The 16514-nt window shown below is 37.8% G+C and overlaps 4 protein-coding genes across 6 annotated transcripts; 2 read left to right on the forward strand and 2 right to left on the reverse strand.

The window, feature by feature from the left end:
* Nucleotides 1–328: 328 nt before the first annotated feature.
* Nucleotides 329–3761, forward strand: LOC117635948 (putative glucose-6-phosphate 1-epimerase). Its single transcript, XM_034370343.1, has 10 exons — nt 329–500; nt 574–708; nt 804–917; nt 1248–1299; nt 1717–1854; nt 2036–2134; nt 2784–2881; nt 3091–3198; nt 3295–3376; nt 3543–3761. Exons 1-10 carry the CDS (start codon nt 433–435, stop codon nt 3606–3608), a joined length of 960 nt encoding a protein of 319 aa, XP_034226234.1. The 5' UTR covers nt 329–432; the 3' UTR covers nt 3609–3761.
* A 338-nt stretch (nt 3762–4099) lies between these two features.
* Nucleotides 4100–10453, reverse strand: LOC117635906 (syntaxin-112-like). The gene is given in 8 exon segments (XM_034370287.1): nt 4100–5219; nt 7669–7828; nt 7942–8011; nt 8346–8440; nt 8979–9038; nt 9251–9322; nt 9423–9561; nt 10096–10453. Coding segments are annotated over 7 exon segments (1506 nt in total). The 5' UTR covers nt 9543–9561; nt 10096–10453; the 3' UTR covers nt 4100–4290.
* A 583-nt stretch (nt 10454–11036) lies between these two features.
* On the reverse strand, nt 11037–13113 carry LOC117634724 (transmembrane protein 53). Of its 2 annotated transcripts, none has more exons than XM_034368921.1 (4): nt 12370–13113; nt 12159–12261; nt 11528–11736; nt 11037–11383 (listed from the first exon to the last, which is right to left on the reverse strand). In XM_034368921.1, the coding sequence occupies exons 1-4, from the start codon at nt 13002–13004 to the stop codon at nt 11116–11118; spliced, it is 1215 nt and encodes a 404-aa protein (XP_034224812.1). In that variant the 5' UTR covers nt 13005–13113; the 3' UTR covers nt 11037–11115. The 2 variants fall into 2 exon arrangements, with proteins under 2 accessions (XP_034224812.1, XP_034224813.1); XM_034368922.1 differs by having other exon boundaries at nt 12366–12480.
* Nucleotides 13114–13211: 98 nt separating this feature from the next.
* Nucleotides 13212–15642, forward strand: LOC117634897 (pheophytinase, chloroplastic). Of its 2 annotated transcripts, none has more exons than XM_034369172.1 (7): nt 13212–13368; nt 13463–13564; nt 13654–13792; nt 14032–14202; nt 14521–14764; nt 15014–15105; nt 15273–15642. In XM_034369172.1, exons 1-7 carry the CDS (start codon nt 13266–13268, stop codon nt 15550–15552), a joined length of 1131 nt encoding a protein of 376 aa, XP_034225063.1. In that variant the 5' UTR covers nt 13212–13265; the 3' UTR covers nt 15553–15642. The 2 variants fall into 2 exon arrangements, with proteins under 2 accessions (XP_034225063.1, XP_034225064.1); XM_034369173.1 differs by having other exon boundaries at nt 13279–13368; nt 13467–13564.
* The last annotated feature ends 872 nt before the right edge of the window (nt 15643–16514 follow it).

The raw sequence follows: 16514 nt of genomic DNA on the forward strand, positions 1-16514 counted from the left end.
TGCGGTCTACTAATAACTCTGCAATTGAAATAATGACTATTAAGGATTCCCTCCTTATTAGTATAAGTATAACCACTTATTTTCCCTGTCCTGAATATTTACTTATTTATGATACGAAACCGACCATTAAATGAACTCAGACTGAAACATCAAATTATGATTGGATTGTAAGAAAGAACAACTCCTTGATGTTGGGCTTGAGCAATAGGAGCATCAAGCTGGTCCAACCCACTAACAAAACTGGATTGAGCCAGATCACTGGTTTTATCTTAAGACTGAGAGCCACTCAAAACAACAGAATATCCGAATTTCTATTTTGGGATACTTGGGCTTGGCGGGTGGTGGCACCCATTGACTCTGATCTGATTAACAATCACAGAAGATATATGGAGCGGAACCACAGAGTCACACAAACCAACCCACTCGAAGAAGATGGCGATGGTTTCTATGCTCATTTCACTCCCTACCCTGACTACTCCAAACTCCAGCCGAGTCAACCGGTGGGTTAATTTTTCTCATTCAATTCGGTAACTCATCTGCTACTTGTAAAACTCACAAAACACACCCACACAGGTATTGGCAAGCACCAAAAAGGTCGTCTGCAATGGCTCTTGCAAGTGCCAACACAGAGATTGCTACTACAGGAGTGAAATTTGCAGAGGGTGAAGAGAAGTTACCCATGGTCGTTTTGACTAGCTCTGGTGGCAGGTGCATTGGATTGATTTTGTGGGTTGTTGCTGAATTCACATAGAAAAATGAAAGATCGACTCTTTGATTGTGAATTTGTGAATTTGTTTTTGCAGTGAGGCAGATATATATCTGTTTGGTGGTTGCATTACGTCTTGGAAAGTTCCAAATGGAAGGGACCTCCTTTTTGTTCGACCTGATGCTGTCTTCAATAAGAAAAAACCAATCAGGTTGTTTTGGATTTCGTGGGTTCATTTTCTTGACTTTCAATTTTGAAAGTAATTTGCTTTATATGTTTTTGTTTAGATTTGAGCCATACAAACCAATATGCTTCTTGCTATATCTGTTGGGTTTAAGCTACCGGTTGACTTTGTAATGTGTGCTAAAACGAGAACAATTTAAATGATCATTTCATTCACAAACCTCACTTGGTTTAGTTTGGAAATCTGGTTACTTGCCTTTGTGTTTGTATGTTTTAAGCGTCTGAGTTCCTTTGAATAGTCATTTTGCCTGAAAGCTTGGGATTTTCGTCAGATACTGACTATTCTCTCTTGGGATAGTGGAGGCGTTCCACATTGTTTTCCACAGTTTGGACCAGGCACAATTCAGCAGGTACGGTACTCTATTTTTGTTTCCAAATCCACCAGCATTGTTGCCTTTAATTGTATCTTTGATTTTACGAGCTCAGTTGATTTTAGTGGTCTATCAGATACATCGTTCTGATGAGTGCCAGCAAATTAAAAACCTAAACACTTAAACCCCGAGCAATGGCAATTGATGGATATTTTTATATATAGACTACGAGGATTTGAAGTTTGATGATAGGTTTGATAGATTTCCTGGTAAAATTTTCAAAATCACACTGCTTAATGTGATACGGTGGTAGTGAGTCTACTGACATTGTTGCCTCCATTAAGGATTCCCGTCTGGAGATCCAGATCTTTGTTATGGCTGCATGATGTATATATGACTGCATTATCAGCCTTCTGCTATTGTACTGAGGCTTGGAGATGTTTCTTCAATTAATAGCACGGATTTGCAAGAAACCTGGACTGGTCTGTCATTGATTCTGAAAATGTGCAAGGAGATCCTGCCATAACTTTAGAACTAAAGGATGGTGAATACAGTCGTTCCATGTGGGATTTCAGCTTTCAAGCTTTGTACAAGGTCAGTTGCAGATATCTCTCTATAAAAATGATGCTTGTCTAGCTCACACTGGTAATTCACTGCCACCTTGGTGTGCACCATGTTCTACACAACAGTACTGTATTAAACTACATGCACAATATTGAATTCTGCATTATGTGGATTAGCTAACAAAACTTCTAATGCGTTCCAATGATTGCAGGTCACTTTGCAAACAAAGAGCCTTTCCACCGAACTTGTAATTAAAAATACGGACAGCAAGCCATTTTCATTCAGCACCGCATTGCACACATACTTCCGCGTAAGTATAATATTCTCCCTCGGTGATTCAATTGTCATTCTGGCATAACAAAATTAGCAGTGTTGAGGACTCATTTGAGGTGGAAATGATTTAGATATTAAAAAAAGAAATTGGAATTGTTAGAAGAATTGAATGTGGAAGTTAATGTAGTAGAATAAAGATAAGGAGAAATTCATATATTGTATATAATGACTTCAAAAGTCTGAAAATACTAGGAATCGTACCTCCATATGCACAGATTTTGAAATTGATTGCATTAAATGAGTGTTGAAAAATGATTGTAAATCATTAACATTAGCCATTTTCATTCAGCACCGCATTGCACACATACTTCCGCTTTAGTATAATATTCTCCCCCAGTGATTCAATTGTCATTCTGGCATAACGAAATTAGCAGTGTTGAGGACTCATTTGAGGTGGAAATGATTTATATATTAAAAAAAGAAATTGGAATTGTTAGAAGATTTGAATGTGGAAGTTAATGTAGTAGAATAAAGATAAGGAGAAATTCATATATTGTACATAATGACTTCAAAAGTCTGAAAATACTAGGAATCGTACCTCCATATGCACAGATTTTGAAATTGATTGCATTAAATGAGTGTTGAAAAATGATTGTAAATCATTAACATTAGCCTTTATCATGCAGGCTTCTGCACAAGGGGCATCGGTTAAAGGTTTGAAAGGCTGCAAAACACTGAATAAAGATCCTGACCCCAAGAATCCATTGGAGGGCAAGGAAGAAAGGCCTGTATCATTTTCATGAAATGCTTCTATAACATGACAAAAGCAAAATGAATTCAATTCTTTCTTTTACAGTTTATGAGGTTAATGGGGCAGTGGGTTTTCATAATTAAAATGCTTTTATCATAGCTTATTCACTTTTCTGCAACATCTTTAGAAACCCTTTTGGCACAGATTGCTAGGCATTTCTGATTGTTATCTTAATGACACAGGGATGGGGTCACTTTTCCTGGATTCGTGGATTGCGTATACCTGGAAGCCCCTAATGTGTTGCATCTTGATAATGGCTTAGGTGACATAATATCTATCAAGAACACTAAGTGAGTGTAAATCTCTGTTTCACAAGTTTAGGTAAGATTTTATCAAAATAACTCTGTTTTACATGCTTGACTCCCCTGTTCTTTTTCCTCGTGTAGTTGGACAGATGCTGTTTTGTGGAACCCCTATCTGACGATGGAAGCATGCTACAAAGATTTTGTTTGTGTGGAAAATGCAAAGGTAATAACTTCCCTGTTTCTTCAATTGTGACTATTTGCACTTGACCAAAACGGGTTTGCCTATCTAATACTGCCGATTCCAGATATAATCGAGACAGTATGTATACTCATCAGACTGCTAAATTGATTCTATTTATGCTAACTGTAAGATGCCCTGTTCATTTCAGATTGGAAACGTCCAGCTGGAGCCTGGTCATACCTGGACTGCTACACAGCATCTTAGCATCAATTGAAGAGAGGCTGATCACTGTTATTCAATTTTGTAGAAATAATGTATCATCTATTTTCCCTTGAGTCTTTTATTTGGTGTTATTCAAAGCTTTGAAGCTACAAAACAAGTAAAGCTTACTAATAATGGGTGATCCTGTATATGCTTTCGTTCTGAATATAGTGTTTCTCTCTCTCTCTCTCCCTCTCTCAATTTGCACTAGCCAGCTCCAGCTCCTCAATTTGCTACTGGATTGCTGTTAAACAAATTTCGACCAGCCTAGTTCCCAAGCAGAGCTATGGATTTTATAATTTCAATGAGCTGCATATAAATTACTCAAAATCCAATTCTGAATCCCGAAAAAATGGGAAATTTACAGAGTAGCAAAGATGCAGCAGTGTCATGTTTATGCACATAGGAAGAAACCAAATAAACTGAAGGGAAAAATAACTAACCAAAACATAGTTTGAAATTCTCAACTCAATTAAGCAAATCTAGTTCATTAACATTCTCTGTCGATTAACAGAACCTCAAAATGTATAAAGAGAAGTACTCTTCTCAACCAACAAGCAACAGCCAATAAAGCGGTAGATAAACTACTCTATGAGCTCAGAAAGCTCAGGAATATTCAGAGACCCCTAAAACCCCTCAACACTGTCATCCACTTCAGTTTTTAGACCACATAAAAAATTCTGACTCTTTTCTGTTCAAGAAGCCAGTGTAGAAATGACACAAACCAGAAGTATAATCAGAACCACAGCCCAAACCCAATAAACCCATTTCTTACTCTTCTTCTTCATCTGGCTGGCATAGTAAAGGCTGTTTGTCCCTCCATTGATAAAATAACTTGCATTGGCCACATTCTCTTCAATATTGTCAATGTCTTCACCTTGTGCCTCAACCAGAACAGCCATGTCAAGAAACACCTGATGAAGCTTGTTCAGGCTTCTCTGGATATCCATGACTGCCTCATGTCTAACTTTGTTCCCCATATCCAATTCTGTCTTCCCCTCAAACAATTCAACTTTCAAACTTCCAGAAATCATCTTTTCGATCATCTCATCAGACGGCAACTCACCGATTGCACTATAGTACCTCCTCTTGAGATCTTCCTTGTGATCTGCAACAATCTTTTCTCTCAAAGATTGGAAATTGTCCATCATGTCCCTAAGCTTGACTCTCAAGCCACAAGTGGTGGACATTCTGGTCCGGTCAACAGTGCTTCCTTCCTTATACGCATCCGAAATTTTTCTACTGATCACATTGGACTTATCAAGCGCTTCAAGCCTTGCCTTGACAATCCTCGCCTTTCGAAGCACTGCCACCATATCAGATTCCATCCGGTCTCTAAGCCCGCGAAGGATCTTGGCACTGTGGGTGGACTTTGCCTCTTCATTCAGGCTCTGAAGATCATACAAGAGATTGGTGATCTCTTCCATATCGCTCTTGATTGGTGTGACTTCTTGGAAAAACAGAGAGAGGTTTTCTTGGTCTGACGGGTTGAGTTGGCCTTGGCCTGCTTCAACATCAAGATCGGCTTCGAGGTCCTTCTGTGCCTGTTTCTTCAGTTCCACATAATTTAAGAACGATTTAGTCATCAAATCATTCATCTTTTCAAAGAATTTGCAATACCCACCTGCAAAAATTCAGAAAAAATTGAAATTTGGACAGAAATGCGCTCGTTGACAAAACAAACAATATGAAAATGAAAACCCAGTAGAAACTGAAGAGAGATTCACTGAGTATATTACCCTCTCAAATTCAAGAACCGAATCTTCTTCTCAAGAACACAACACTTCTTTGTTACTCTGCTCCAAGAGAAGTGAATTTCGCACATGAAAATGAGACAGAAATTGAAAAAAACTAATCAACGAGAACCAAAAACCATGTAGAAACCACAAAAACAAACAAAACCAATTTCATAAAACTTCGCAATTTCAAGGTTTGAGGCCTATCAGAGAACAAGAATTAAAGAAAGAAACGAAGAAATAAAAAGTGTGGTTTCGTGAAAACCTTGAAGAACTTTGATGGCTCTGTTTCTAGCGCCGACTGTTACTTTCTTATCACTGTCACTGTGATTTTTGACAGTGGGGTTTTGGAAGAAATGTAATCCAAGAAAAGAGAAGAAGAAACTCTCCGATGAATGTGCGAGAGAGAGAGTGAGAGGAGGGATCGCAATCTTTTGGGTTGGTTTTCTTTGTGTAACCGCTTAAAAATTAAATTGTCGTTGACGATATGTAGCCGTTAATATTTGTTCTTTTGGAAAGGCGGTGGACATGGATGACGCCGTTGCTGAGGTGTTAGTCAAAACGGTTTTTATTATTTGAATCATTTTTTTTTATCTTTATCCATTTGTAGAAGAACGTGATATAAAAGATAATACAACTTCGGTTAAGCTGAAAAAGACAACCAAAAAAAAAAAAACACCTTTTTTTTTGTTTTTTTTGTTTTTTTTTGTTTTTGGCCCAGAAAATTACACATTGTTGAAGCTATACCATCTAGAAAAATAGAATTGAAAAAAAAGAAGATAAAATAAAAACTTTTAAGTCACGTGAATTAAAAAAGGCCTCTCGCACTTGCAGAGGAGCGTGTGAAGAGGCTAGTCACTGTTGTTTACGTAGGAGCTAAGACGATTCCTATTCAAGAGCACAATGAAATGCAAAAATTGAAACATTCCACACTTTGATGAATACAATTTTAGGTCTAAAGATGATTTACCAATGTCTCTTCTAAACTTTATATCACACACAACGCTCCGAATTATTTACTTTTCATTTTTTTTCTTTTTGTTCTACAAGATATTCTCTAGGTTCTCTCATGTTCTAGTGCATATTGTATGATGTTACTATTGTGTATAAACCGACACATTTTTAAGCCAAAAGAGGGCTGGATCTATCACCTGATGAAAGGAAACATGTAATATGAATAAAATACAAGGAGAAACCAAAAGGGTATAAAGAACCTAAGCAACAACAACAACAACAACAAAAACCCAAAAAATTATACAATAAACCTTCATCATTCTGTGTTGCTCATGATAAGAGCTATCTCATTCAGTGTGCAAGAAACACTCATTCAGTATGCATGTATATAAAGTTTAGAAGAGACATTGGTAAAATCCTCTTTAGACCTAAAATTGTATTCATCAAAGTGTGGACAGTGAAAAGCAAATCTAAAAGGTACAAACCCAAACCACCAAGTTTTGATGGTACATATTTTCATGGTCAAGAATTATAACAAGTGCCGTGAAAAGGGTTAGTGTGAAACACATTCATTTTGCAGAGACAACTTGAAGCTAAGCACGTGAACTGAGGGAATTTGAACCTTAAAGGAGAAACTCTGAAGCAAATTGAATTTATTCGTATAGCCTGTACGGAAATTAATTTAGCGAGTATAGCCGCACGGCTATACGTTTAAAGCGTATAGCCGCGCGGCTTTACTATTTAAATATTAATATATTTTAACAGTATAATCCGACGGCTGTACGTTTAAAATATTCGAATAAATTCCAAGAGTATAGCCGCGCGGCTATACGCTTTAAATATATATATATAAAAAGAGTACAGCCGTTCGGCTATAATGTTAAAATATTCAAATATATTTAGAGAGTATACCCACAGTATAGCCGCGCGGCTATACTCAAATATGTCTAGCAATTAGGAAATGCATTAAACCATATCAGGTACGGATTAGAAAATGACTTATCTGTTCGCCGAATGTTTGCCCAAAAAATATAGTTACGCTAAATGGGTAAATTGGTACTGGGAAAATAATGGGATAAATATAATTGCAATAAGTTATTAAAAAAGAATACGTAAATCACTATCACAATTTTATTACATACAATCACACCAATTTATGAAAGATTGTGATAGAATTTTAATTTGTATGAATATATATCCAATTGAAATATGCAACAATAATTAATATTTAATAATTATGTGATAGAAACAATATTAAAAAGTGCCAGGAACTCGTCTAAAAATATTTTATTAATTTCTCAAGTGGAGATTATAACTTAAGATTGCTACAAAGACAAAATCTTATTTCCAGACATTTTTCACCCTCAAGCCTTTCAATGTGACACATTACACTTGCATAGTTTCCAGAAACATTTTTCAGAAGTAAGGGCTAGGTTTACACCGGCTGTTGATTCTTCACCTTCTCCACTTCAAGGCTCCTTAATGTTGTTGAACTAAGCTTATCTCCACTAGATGCTTCAGAAACTAGATCTACAACTTCAATCTGCACAAGATCCACAATTAAGGACTAAGCATCATAAAGGTTTTCGAAGTAATATTAAAAGAAGTCTACTTTTCGTAGAGAAAAAGATCAAATGCACAGCAACCAACTCAAACCTTAAGTTGTGAAAGGCCTCTGTCCGCTCTCTTCTTATTAACAGATAGTCCACCGGGCAAAGTCTCCTTGCTGCCAGAAACCAAATCTAGAAAATTAGTGAAGTAACTCTCTCGCTGCGAGGGAGACTCAATAATGAGTTTTATGCCGAATGCAAGCTGAGGTAATTCAACTTATTCCCTTTTTAAAAGTAAAATCAACTAGGGTCAGATCAAAGCCGGACTGATTAGGTTTGAACATTAAACCAGTTGATGATCTACACCAATACTCCAAAGTAACACATGAACCTCAAGAGTCAAAGGCCTCGCATATCAAGCTTTCCATCTAAATGTTGATGAAGTGCTACTGGGCAACATTATCAGAGAATTAAGAAGACTCAAAGAACAGATGTAAATCTGAAACAAACCTGACAACAATTGCCTCCAAATTTTCATCAACTATTGAGGGGCCATAGGGATCCGTAATAGGTTCAACTTGCACTGCCAGCCCCTGCTTGATAGACTGCAATTATTGGCAGGAAATTGAGGACTGAGAGTATCATTATACAACATAAGATAAGAACACGTTTTTTACAGAACAACCAAGCCGCAGCAAAACCATCAGAAATTATTAAATGCATTTCCCCTGATATATCAAGGTTGAGTGTCCATGTGTGTCACCGCCTAGTCCAGTTTCAGTAACCTTTACCAAAATGAAATACTAGCAAAGGCCACCTGCTGAATCTAGAGACCTAAGTAGATGGGTATGAGCATGAACATGGTGGTGGAACACGTGAACCTATTTCAAACACACAACCTCAGCTACAACAGAATGAGCTGCATTTGGATAGATGATTCAAAATGAGGGATAAAGAACAACTCAGTTGCAATTGCTTGCATCAAATGCTAAAAAAAAAATGATTCAACTAGTGGAATTCACATGGGCATTGGTACGTCTGAAATCTCATTAAATCATTTCTACTAAAAATGCAAATCCAAAATCTCTTCTTTTAGAAACAGTATTCCAGCCGCAATGTAAACAATTTCCTTGAACAGAATACCTTGATGTAATTTTCAACATTATGCCTCCTTTCCTCAATGGGTTGTATCAAATCAGCAAACTGCCAGAATGGGTAGAAAAATCACAACATTAATATCAAATCCACTTTATCAACTAACTAAACTGTCTTCCAAATTACTAGTTTAGCACTTACGTACAACTATTCTGGAAAATCATTATCCACTAAAATTTATTAAAATTAAAATTACAAATCAACTTAAATCCTCAAAACTTGTGAAAATCTGAATGATGATCGAAAAAAAAAAAAAAAACCTGTTTTTTGGTCAACATGGGTCCGTCGCATAGTCCAACCACAATTCGATCCCTTGCCAGCTCCGCCGCTGCCTGGTTCCATTTCCACCATACCATTAAAAATTTCTTAATGGAATTTTTAGCATCTTAAAATGCACAAACCCAAACAAAAGAAAATGAAGGAGAAAGAAACCTTGAGAAAAAGGCGATGGCCATCGTGTAATCGGTCAAAGGTGCCGCCAAGAACCACGGCTCCATATGTATTCGGCGGAGAGAGCTTGGAATTCACCAGCGAATCCTCCAAAGTCGCCATTTTGACGCGCGAGTTTAAACTGGGAAGTGGGTTTGGTTTGGTAGTAGTTAGAGAATGCAAAGACAAGTTTTTTTAATTTCTTTTCCTTTGGTTCGAAACGACAAATCATTGCTTTTTGTGAATTTTTTTTTGGGTTATGAAATGACAAATCAATACTTAAAAAGCAGTACCTTTTTGGCTTTGAAAAATTGTTAAAAAACAATACTTCGAATACAATGAACCTGGACGTTTTACTAATCAAAGAGCTTGAAGCTTTCCCTAGTTGCAATTATTTGCTCGGTAGAGAAAAAATACAAACAGCTTAGAAACATAAGCATGGTATTCCAATCATCCTGAATTTCCTCGGCACCCAAACCAAATCCAAGTGAAACCAATAGAATTATAAATTAAAAGCTAAAAATAAGCCAAACCCAGTTCCATTAACTAAACAAATCCCCCGAAAGTCCAACAAAATATCAATCTTGATTCAAGAATATGAACAAACAAAAAAAAAAAAGTTTCAAACTTGAGAGGGGGAGAGAGAGAGAGAGAGAGAGAGAGAGAGAGAGCTGACCTGTGAGTTGAGAGTGGTATTCTGAGACGTAAGAATCTACGATGTTTTTAATGCTTTGAAGTTGAACTTTTTCTCCTATGTATGGGGCTGAGCAAGTGTTCCGTCTCTCTCTGAAATTGAAGAGCTTTGGTTCTTTAGTTTTCAACGTTCGCTTTCTATATGCCAACTGTGGCTAACTGTGGCGAAAATGCAATCAACTCAACTAAGAAATAAATTTTGAACTTTTCCTCCGATCTAAGCCGACCTCACCGCATCCGCACAAGTGTAAGAAAATTAAAATTAAAGGAATTTGGACACAATTTCTCAGATTTAATGAAGATAACATCAAAATTTACAATGAAAAAGACGAAGAATGAAGCTTTACTCAGCAATTTCTTCAGGATGAGGCTTCCTTCTTTCACTTTCCCATAGAAATTGGATGGTGTGAACTTGTGACGGTATGCCTTGCCCGCCATTTTCATCCTGTGGTTTTTACTTTTGGGCTCCATTCACGAGTGGGTCATTTTTTTTTTCTCTGGGCTTTCGGGTATGGGTGGGCCTTTTGTTGTTTCTCCTAATTAATTATCTTTTAAATTTTGAGAAAAAAATAATTAATTAATTAATACCACCAAGTAATTCAAAAAACTTCTTTTAGAAATGCAAGTCAACATAACATGTTTTCATCACTTTTCAAATTTACAAAAAATTCTTCAAATTGAATACCAAACAGTTTTTAGATTTTTCAAACGGGATTGTGATTAGCACTTTTTTATATATATAAAGGTTGAAACTTTCATCACAAATTTGAAATCTAATTCTACTCTAGCAATACATACATGAACGAATGAGCCGCATCAAACAGTGAGCAGATTTGACAAACAATAAACCAGTGGGATATGCAAACTTCAGAAGATGCATGAGGCAAACTTCACAAGTTTCCAATGAATTCTGGCACTCGTATAAAGATTAAGTAAATTGTTATCATCAATTGATTTATAACCTCAAATAAGTTCCTGCACAACACTCTGCATTTGCAGAATTTTATGCTGTCGTCTTAGAGGTAGCTAAACAATCCTTCAAGAAACAGTCGAGCTTTGAAGAGTAGATGTTGGGGAAAGTCCTGAAGTGGTCTACATGGGGTGATGAGCCGAAATTGAAGGACCTAACCATTCTACCCTTCCTCCTTTGCTCTGCAATGAACAACTCGATCGACTGATGCGGAACAACTCCATCAGCGGTACTATACAGGTAAAGTTGAGGGCAATAAGGAGTGTTTTCTGAGAGGATAGAAACTACTTTCGACAACCTCCTGCAAGAAAACCAACAGAAAGCAACTTAAGTCAATTGTTTACCCCTTTAATTGAGATGTTCTGCCCATTTTCTTTTACAGCCAATTATATATCAACTATCAAAACAAGATATTGAAACAAATATTAGAACACAGAGTACTTACTTGTCCACGTCAGGCAACTTTAGAAGAACTGAGAACAGCTTCTCTAATACCAACAGAACCATGGTTTCAACTATCAGAGGTTTCTCTTCTTGCATCTTTGACAAGCTCACTGCATCTTCAGACTTATTCAGTTCTCTAGCCTCAACCGCAGGGCTTGTTAAAGAGCTGCGTTTCTTCAAGATAGCGACAGAAAAGCCCGCTGCCCACACCTGTCAAGTTAAAGAAGGTTATAGCTCAAGTTCAGCTCAACGAAATAACATCCTATTTAATTAGAGACATATAGCTCAAGTTCAGCTCACAGTGAATGTATAATCATAAGAAAAGGCATAGTTGGCCAGTTAGATTAAAATGTATTCCTCTGATCCAATTTATTACACAACTTCCATCGAAACATGGCACACGATTGAGAAACCAAAAAAAAAAAATTTCATTGCGCGGGGTTCTAAGCAAGTCATTTCAGCTTCAACCAAATTGGGGTAATGTCTTATAGAAAACAAATCTGTCTGATAAAACTTCGACCAAACAAATCAGAAGCACAATCTAAGCAAACAAACTCATGCAATTTTCACAACATTTTACATGGTAATCGACCAATATTTCAAAATGTAATAAAACCGTGATTAGAAAGAACCTTAGGATTAAAAGGCTCCGCTGCTCCTGAATCAACAATACATCCTTTAATCTTCTCCATCAGGTCTTGTCTACCCTGAAGAATTTCAAGAATGGCGCCATATCTGCCAAAAAGATCAACAACCTCTAAAAACCCAATTGTTGGCATCAGAGCACAGTACTAACAGAAAGCAAAGATTTACACAGCAAAGACATAACCAAAGAGTACCTACACAAACCAACCCGTATTGCTGAAAGTGTGAAAAAGCAAACACCTTTCTCTCCCATCCTCCACCCTCTCCTCCACCCATGAAACGAGCTCGTGGGCCAAATCTGAAACCCGTTTTTCGACCCGGTGGCCCAAGTCAAACCAGAGCACCTCCCTCGCATCAACAACGAAGGTCACGGCGTGAATGCCTCTGGAGTTATACCACTCCACGTACTTCTTCAGGTGCTTGGTCTTGGCCCCAAGCCAACCCAGCAAGACGACGGTTACTTCACGCTTTTGGGTTCCGAAAGAACCCACATTTCCATCAATGCCACTCTGGAAAGCTCGGTTCCATGTGAAAACGCCGTCGTGTGAGTGCGAGAGAGAGTGGTTGAAGTTGTTGATCGGGAATTGGGAAGAGAGAGAGAAAAGGAGGGATTGAAAGGGGTTTGTATGGTTGGAGAAGTTGAACGAGGACCGTGGCTGTGCGAGAGAAAGAGAAAAGGGGGCTCTTTTGACGACGCCGTTTCGAGCGGCAGTGTGAAATGGAAGTAAGGGATTTGGGGGTCGGAGAAGTTTGGGAGAGAACGTAAGAGCGGACGGCGTCATTTTGGCGAAAAGCTGGCGATTTAGACTGAGAATTCTCACTGGAGTTTCCATGGCGCAAGTCTATGAATCGGATTTTGAAAACCGGTTTGCAGTTGGGTTATAAAACGATCGCGATCACCTGTAGAGTATCGAGAAACGACGCCGTTGACTCAAAATGGCGGTATATTGTACAGAACGAAAAACGACATACCGTTCATGTGATGGTTTGTGTCTGCCGCTCCTCCACAACTCGAAACGTGCACCAACCACAGAAAAAGCTCAAAACTTTACAAATTACACTCATTTTTGAGAGCCTTCACAACCATTTTTCCAATGTCTTCCTCGTGTGCCGTTCTGCCTTCAGCTAGAACAGAGCTCTTCAACCCAGTACATGAAAGCAGGTTCATTGCCCCTACAAGACCATTTCAGTGCAACAGTAAGCTCATTGACTTTATCTTTCTATCAAATCAAGAAAAGTTTCAATTTTTTTTCTGGCTTGTGACTGATGAGTTTGTTGCTCTACTTGGAAGGAAGCAAATGTGTAATGAGCAGGAGGGGTTTTGCTTTTAGAGGAGTTGCAGCTTCAGGACTCTCAGTTGTGGGCTCTTCTTTGACTACTCAGCCTGTTGAAGGTTAATCAATCTCTTTGCTTGTTCTTTTTGTTTTTAGAACAATTCCTGCGTTTAATTTGAATTAAGTGGGAATGTTTTTTTCACTATAGGTATTGAAAGACTACCGTTCAAACCGGAGGGGTACAATTTTTGGACATGGAGGGGTCACAAAATTCACTATGTGGTGCAAGGAGAAGGGCCTCCTGTTGTTCTTATCCATGGGTTTGGTGCTTCTGCATTTCACTGGAGGTTTGCTATTTTATGACCATCACCTTCTATTTTCCTCTTTGTTTCTTTTGCTTCTGTGATTAAAACCCAATTGTTGTCAACTTGTTATATGGCCTTAAATTGCAGGGAATTGGTTTTTCTTAACACTTAAATCTCAATTGTCCATTGAATGTGTTATTAGCTACACATTTATGTTAATGGTGGCTGTAAGTGTAGTATACTTTAATGCTGATAAGTTTTTACTCTCTCCCATAATACAGGTACAATATACCAGAGTTGGCTAAAAAATACAAGGTTTATGCTATAGACTTACTGGGGTTCGGGTGGAGTGAGAAAGCACTTATTGAATACGACGCCATGGTTTGGAGGGATCAAGTCGTGGATTTCATGAAGGAGATAGTGAAAGAACCAACAGTTTTAGTTGGAAACAGGTAATCTAAACTTTATTTGGTTACATATGTTATCTTTAATAATTCATTTGTAACTAAGTTAGAAAACTTCAAAGAAACGTGAATGGGGATGATCACTACTTTTGAACCATCAAACTATGTTGTCTAAATGTACCAGCTTTAAACCTGAGTTGAGGTTTTCCTGAACTTATCCAATTAAGAACTTCACTCTGGCATCTGTTCACAAGAGGCTAATTTTCTTTGAGTTCATCATTGCAAGCTGGACAATGTGTTTATTATCATGTTTTCTTTTGAGATGGCAGTTCAACTAATGATTATTGACTCGCTGTAAATTTCCAGCCTTGGAGGTTTTACAGCTTTGGTTGCAGCAGCAGGGTTGCCTGAGCAAGTAATTGGAGTTGCGCTCCTCAATTCTGCAGGACAGTTTGGAAATCCTAATAGTGAAGCCGAGAAGTCTGAGGAGGAAACAGCCCTGCAGAGGTTCATCCTAAAGCCCCTGAAGGAAATTTTTCAGCGGGTGATACTTGGATTTTTGTTCTGGCAAGCAAAGCAACCAGCTCGAGTTGAATCCGTCTTAAAGAGTGTAAGTCTCTTTCTAGTCTTCTCCTTGAAGGCTGAGAATATATCATCCTTAGTATGTAAAACAAATGAATTAGCAAGCTTTTCTACCATTCTTGCAACTAATCTCACAGATATAAGGGCAGTTTCATCCCAATCTACAGCGTATTGCAAGTCGCCATTAACCCTCTTGCAATCATTGTAAAAGAGCCCTCCCACATGCATGATAAATATTTTGACTGTATGTTTTAAGTACTTATTTTTGCCAACGCAGGTGTATAAAAATACCTCCAATGTGGATGACTACCTGGTGGAATCCATAACAATGCCAGCAGCTGACCCAAATGCTGGAGATGTCTATTACCGGTATATGGAGATCTGATTGTCTCTCTTTTAGTCTTTCACACGAAAGCATCTAATATAGATGCACTGAATAAGAATGATGCAGATTAATGAGATCTTGAAAATTTGGTCATGAACATTGGTGTCTAAGTCCTTCATATGTACGTTGTCTTCTTATTTGTTTTGCGCAGATTGATGACCCGGTTCATGACAAACCAGACCAAGTATACTCTAGACAATGTCTTAAGCAAGATGTCTTGCCCGCTGTTGTTGGTATGGGGTGACTTGGATCCGTGGGTTGGTCCTGCCAAGGCCAACAGAATCAAAGAGTTTTATCCAAATACAACTTTGGTAAATCTACAGGCCGGGCACTGTCCACATGATGAAGTTCCAGAGCTTGTCAATAGGGCTTTATTAGATTGGTTATCAACTTCGACATGTGAGGCTGAAGCCTCTCTCCAAACAATTTGAATACGAATTTATACTTGTAATACCAATTTAGAATTGTAAATTCATGAATCAAATTACTATTTAAGGTTATCTCTCCTTCCTTCATCTTTATTATAAGAGTTTTTGAACTTCAAGCAAGAGCTTCCTTCTTAGCTGCAACAACAGAATACTCACCCTAGGATTTGCTTCTTTGTTTTGTTTAGGGCATTGCGCAAAAGAGCTTTAAGCCACGTTTTATTGCGCCATTTTGTCTGTGAAAAGAAGCAGTTCAGCTATGAGAGTTCCAATGGCTTCCATATGTTCTGTTCATACCTAAACCACCAAGAGAGCCCTTTTTACTTTAGTCACCAAACACCCAAAAAGGCATGAAAACCAGAAAAGACACGACTTCATCCATAGAATAATTAAACATAAACCCTAAACTCTTAAACATTTGTGTTTCTCCAAGAAACTTTTTAGATTTTAAAGCTCATTCGAAGAGGAGAATTCGTTTCTTTGTCGTTCTTGTAATTGGCTTAGTAAAGACAGCATTGCAACACGGCCTTTGGAGATGTCTCGGTCCATAAAGCACATAAAGAATCCCAAAATTGATCATAGAATGAGGTCATATGTGCAGGATAATAGTGGTTATTATGTTATGCGCATGCCCTTATAGTTTATTAAAAAAAGATCTACATACAACAACAACAAAATGCACGTTGGGTGGGTCTTTGAAATAGTTCAAATAATTTTGATAATAATAAGGTTGATCAGTCAAGCAACAAACGTAGTTGTTTGTGTGGGCGGAATCGAGCTTCAATTCATAAGCTGAAGATATATGTGTTGCAAGTAATGTTATATGTACCACATTTACCGAGTATGTTGTTGATTACATCTCGAACAAAAGATGTAACTAGTTTGATAAAACCTAACAAAGGGTAGTGCCAGTGTGTTTAATTGGAGATGAACGAAATGAACCAAACGACAACTTCTGCAGACAACAT

Source organism: Prunus dulcis, chromosome 7 (genome assembly GCF_902201215.1).
Source record: "Prunus dulcis chromosome 7, ALMONDv2, whole genome shotgun sequence".
Lineage (NCBI taxonomy): Eukaryota > Viridiplantae > Streptophyta > Magnoliopsida > Rosales > Rosaceae > Prunus > Prunus dulcis.

Bases quoted from the DNA above. Each gene is read 5' to 3' on its own strand.
- LOC117634724 (XM_034368921.1), bottom strand. From the start codon at position 13,004: ATGGAAACTCCAGTGAGAATTCTCAGTCTAAATCGCCAGCTTTTCGCC. The intron at 12,262-12,369 runs GTAGGTACTCTT...TCTTTTTGGCAG, and splicing joins AGCAATACGGGTTGGTTTGT to ATATGGCGCCATTCTTGAAA. The intron at 11,384-11,527 runs GTAAGTACTCTG...GTTTTCTTGCAG, and splicing joins AAGTTGCCTGACGTGGACAA to GAGGTTGTCGAAAGTAGTTT.
- LOC117635948 (XM_034370343.1), top strand. From the start codon at position 433: ATGGCGATGGTTTCTATGCTCATTTCACTCCCTACCCTGACTACTCCA. The intron at 1,300-1,716 runs GTACGGTACTCT...TTCAATTAATAG, and splicing joins GACCAGGCACAATTCAGCAG to CACGGATTTGCAAGAAACCT. The intron at 2,882-3,090 runs GCCTGTATCATT...TTAATGACACAG, and splicing joins TTGGAGGGCAAGGAAGAAAG to GGATGGGGTCACTTTTCCTG.
- LOC117634897 (XM_034369172.1), top strand. From the start codon at position 13,266: ATGTCTTCCTCGTGTGCCGTTCTGCCTTCAGCTAGAACAGAGCTCTTC. The intron at 13,565-13,653 runs GTTAATCAATCT...TTTTCACTATAG, and splicing joins GACTACTCAGCCTGTTGAAG to GTATTGAAAGACTACCGTTC. The intron at 14,203-14,520 runs GTAATCTAAACT...GTAAATTTCCAG, and splicing joins ACAGTTTTAGTTGGAAACAG to CCTTGGAGGTTTTACAGCTT.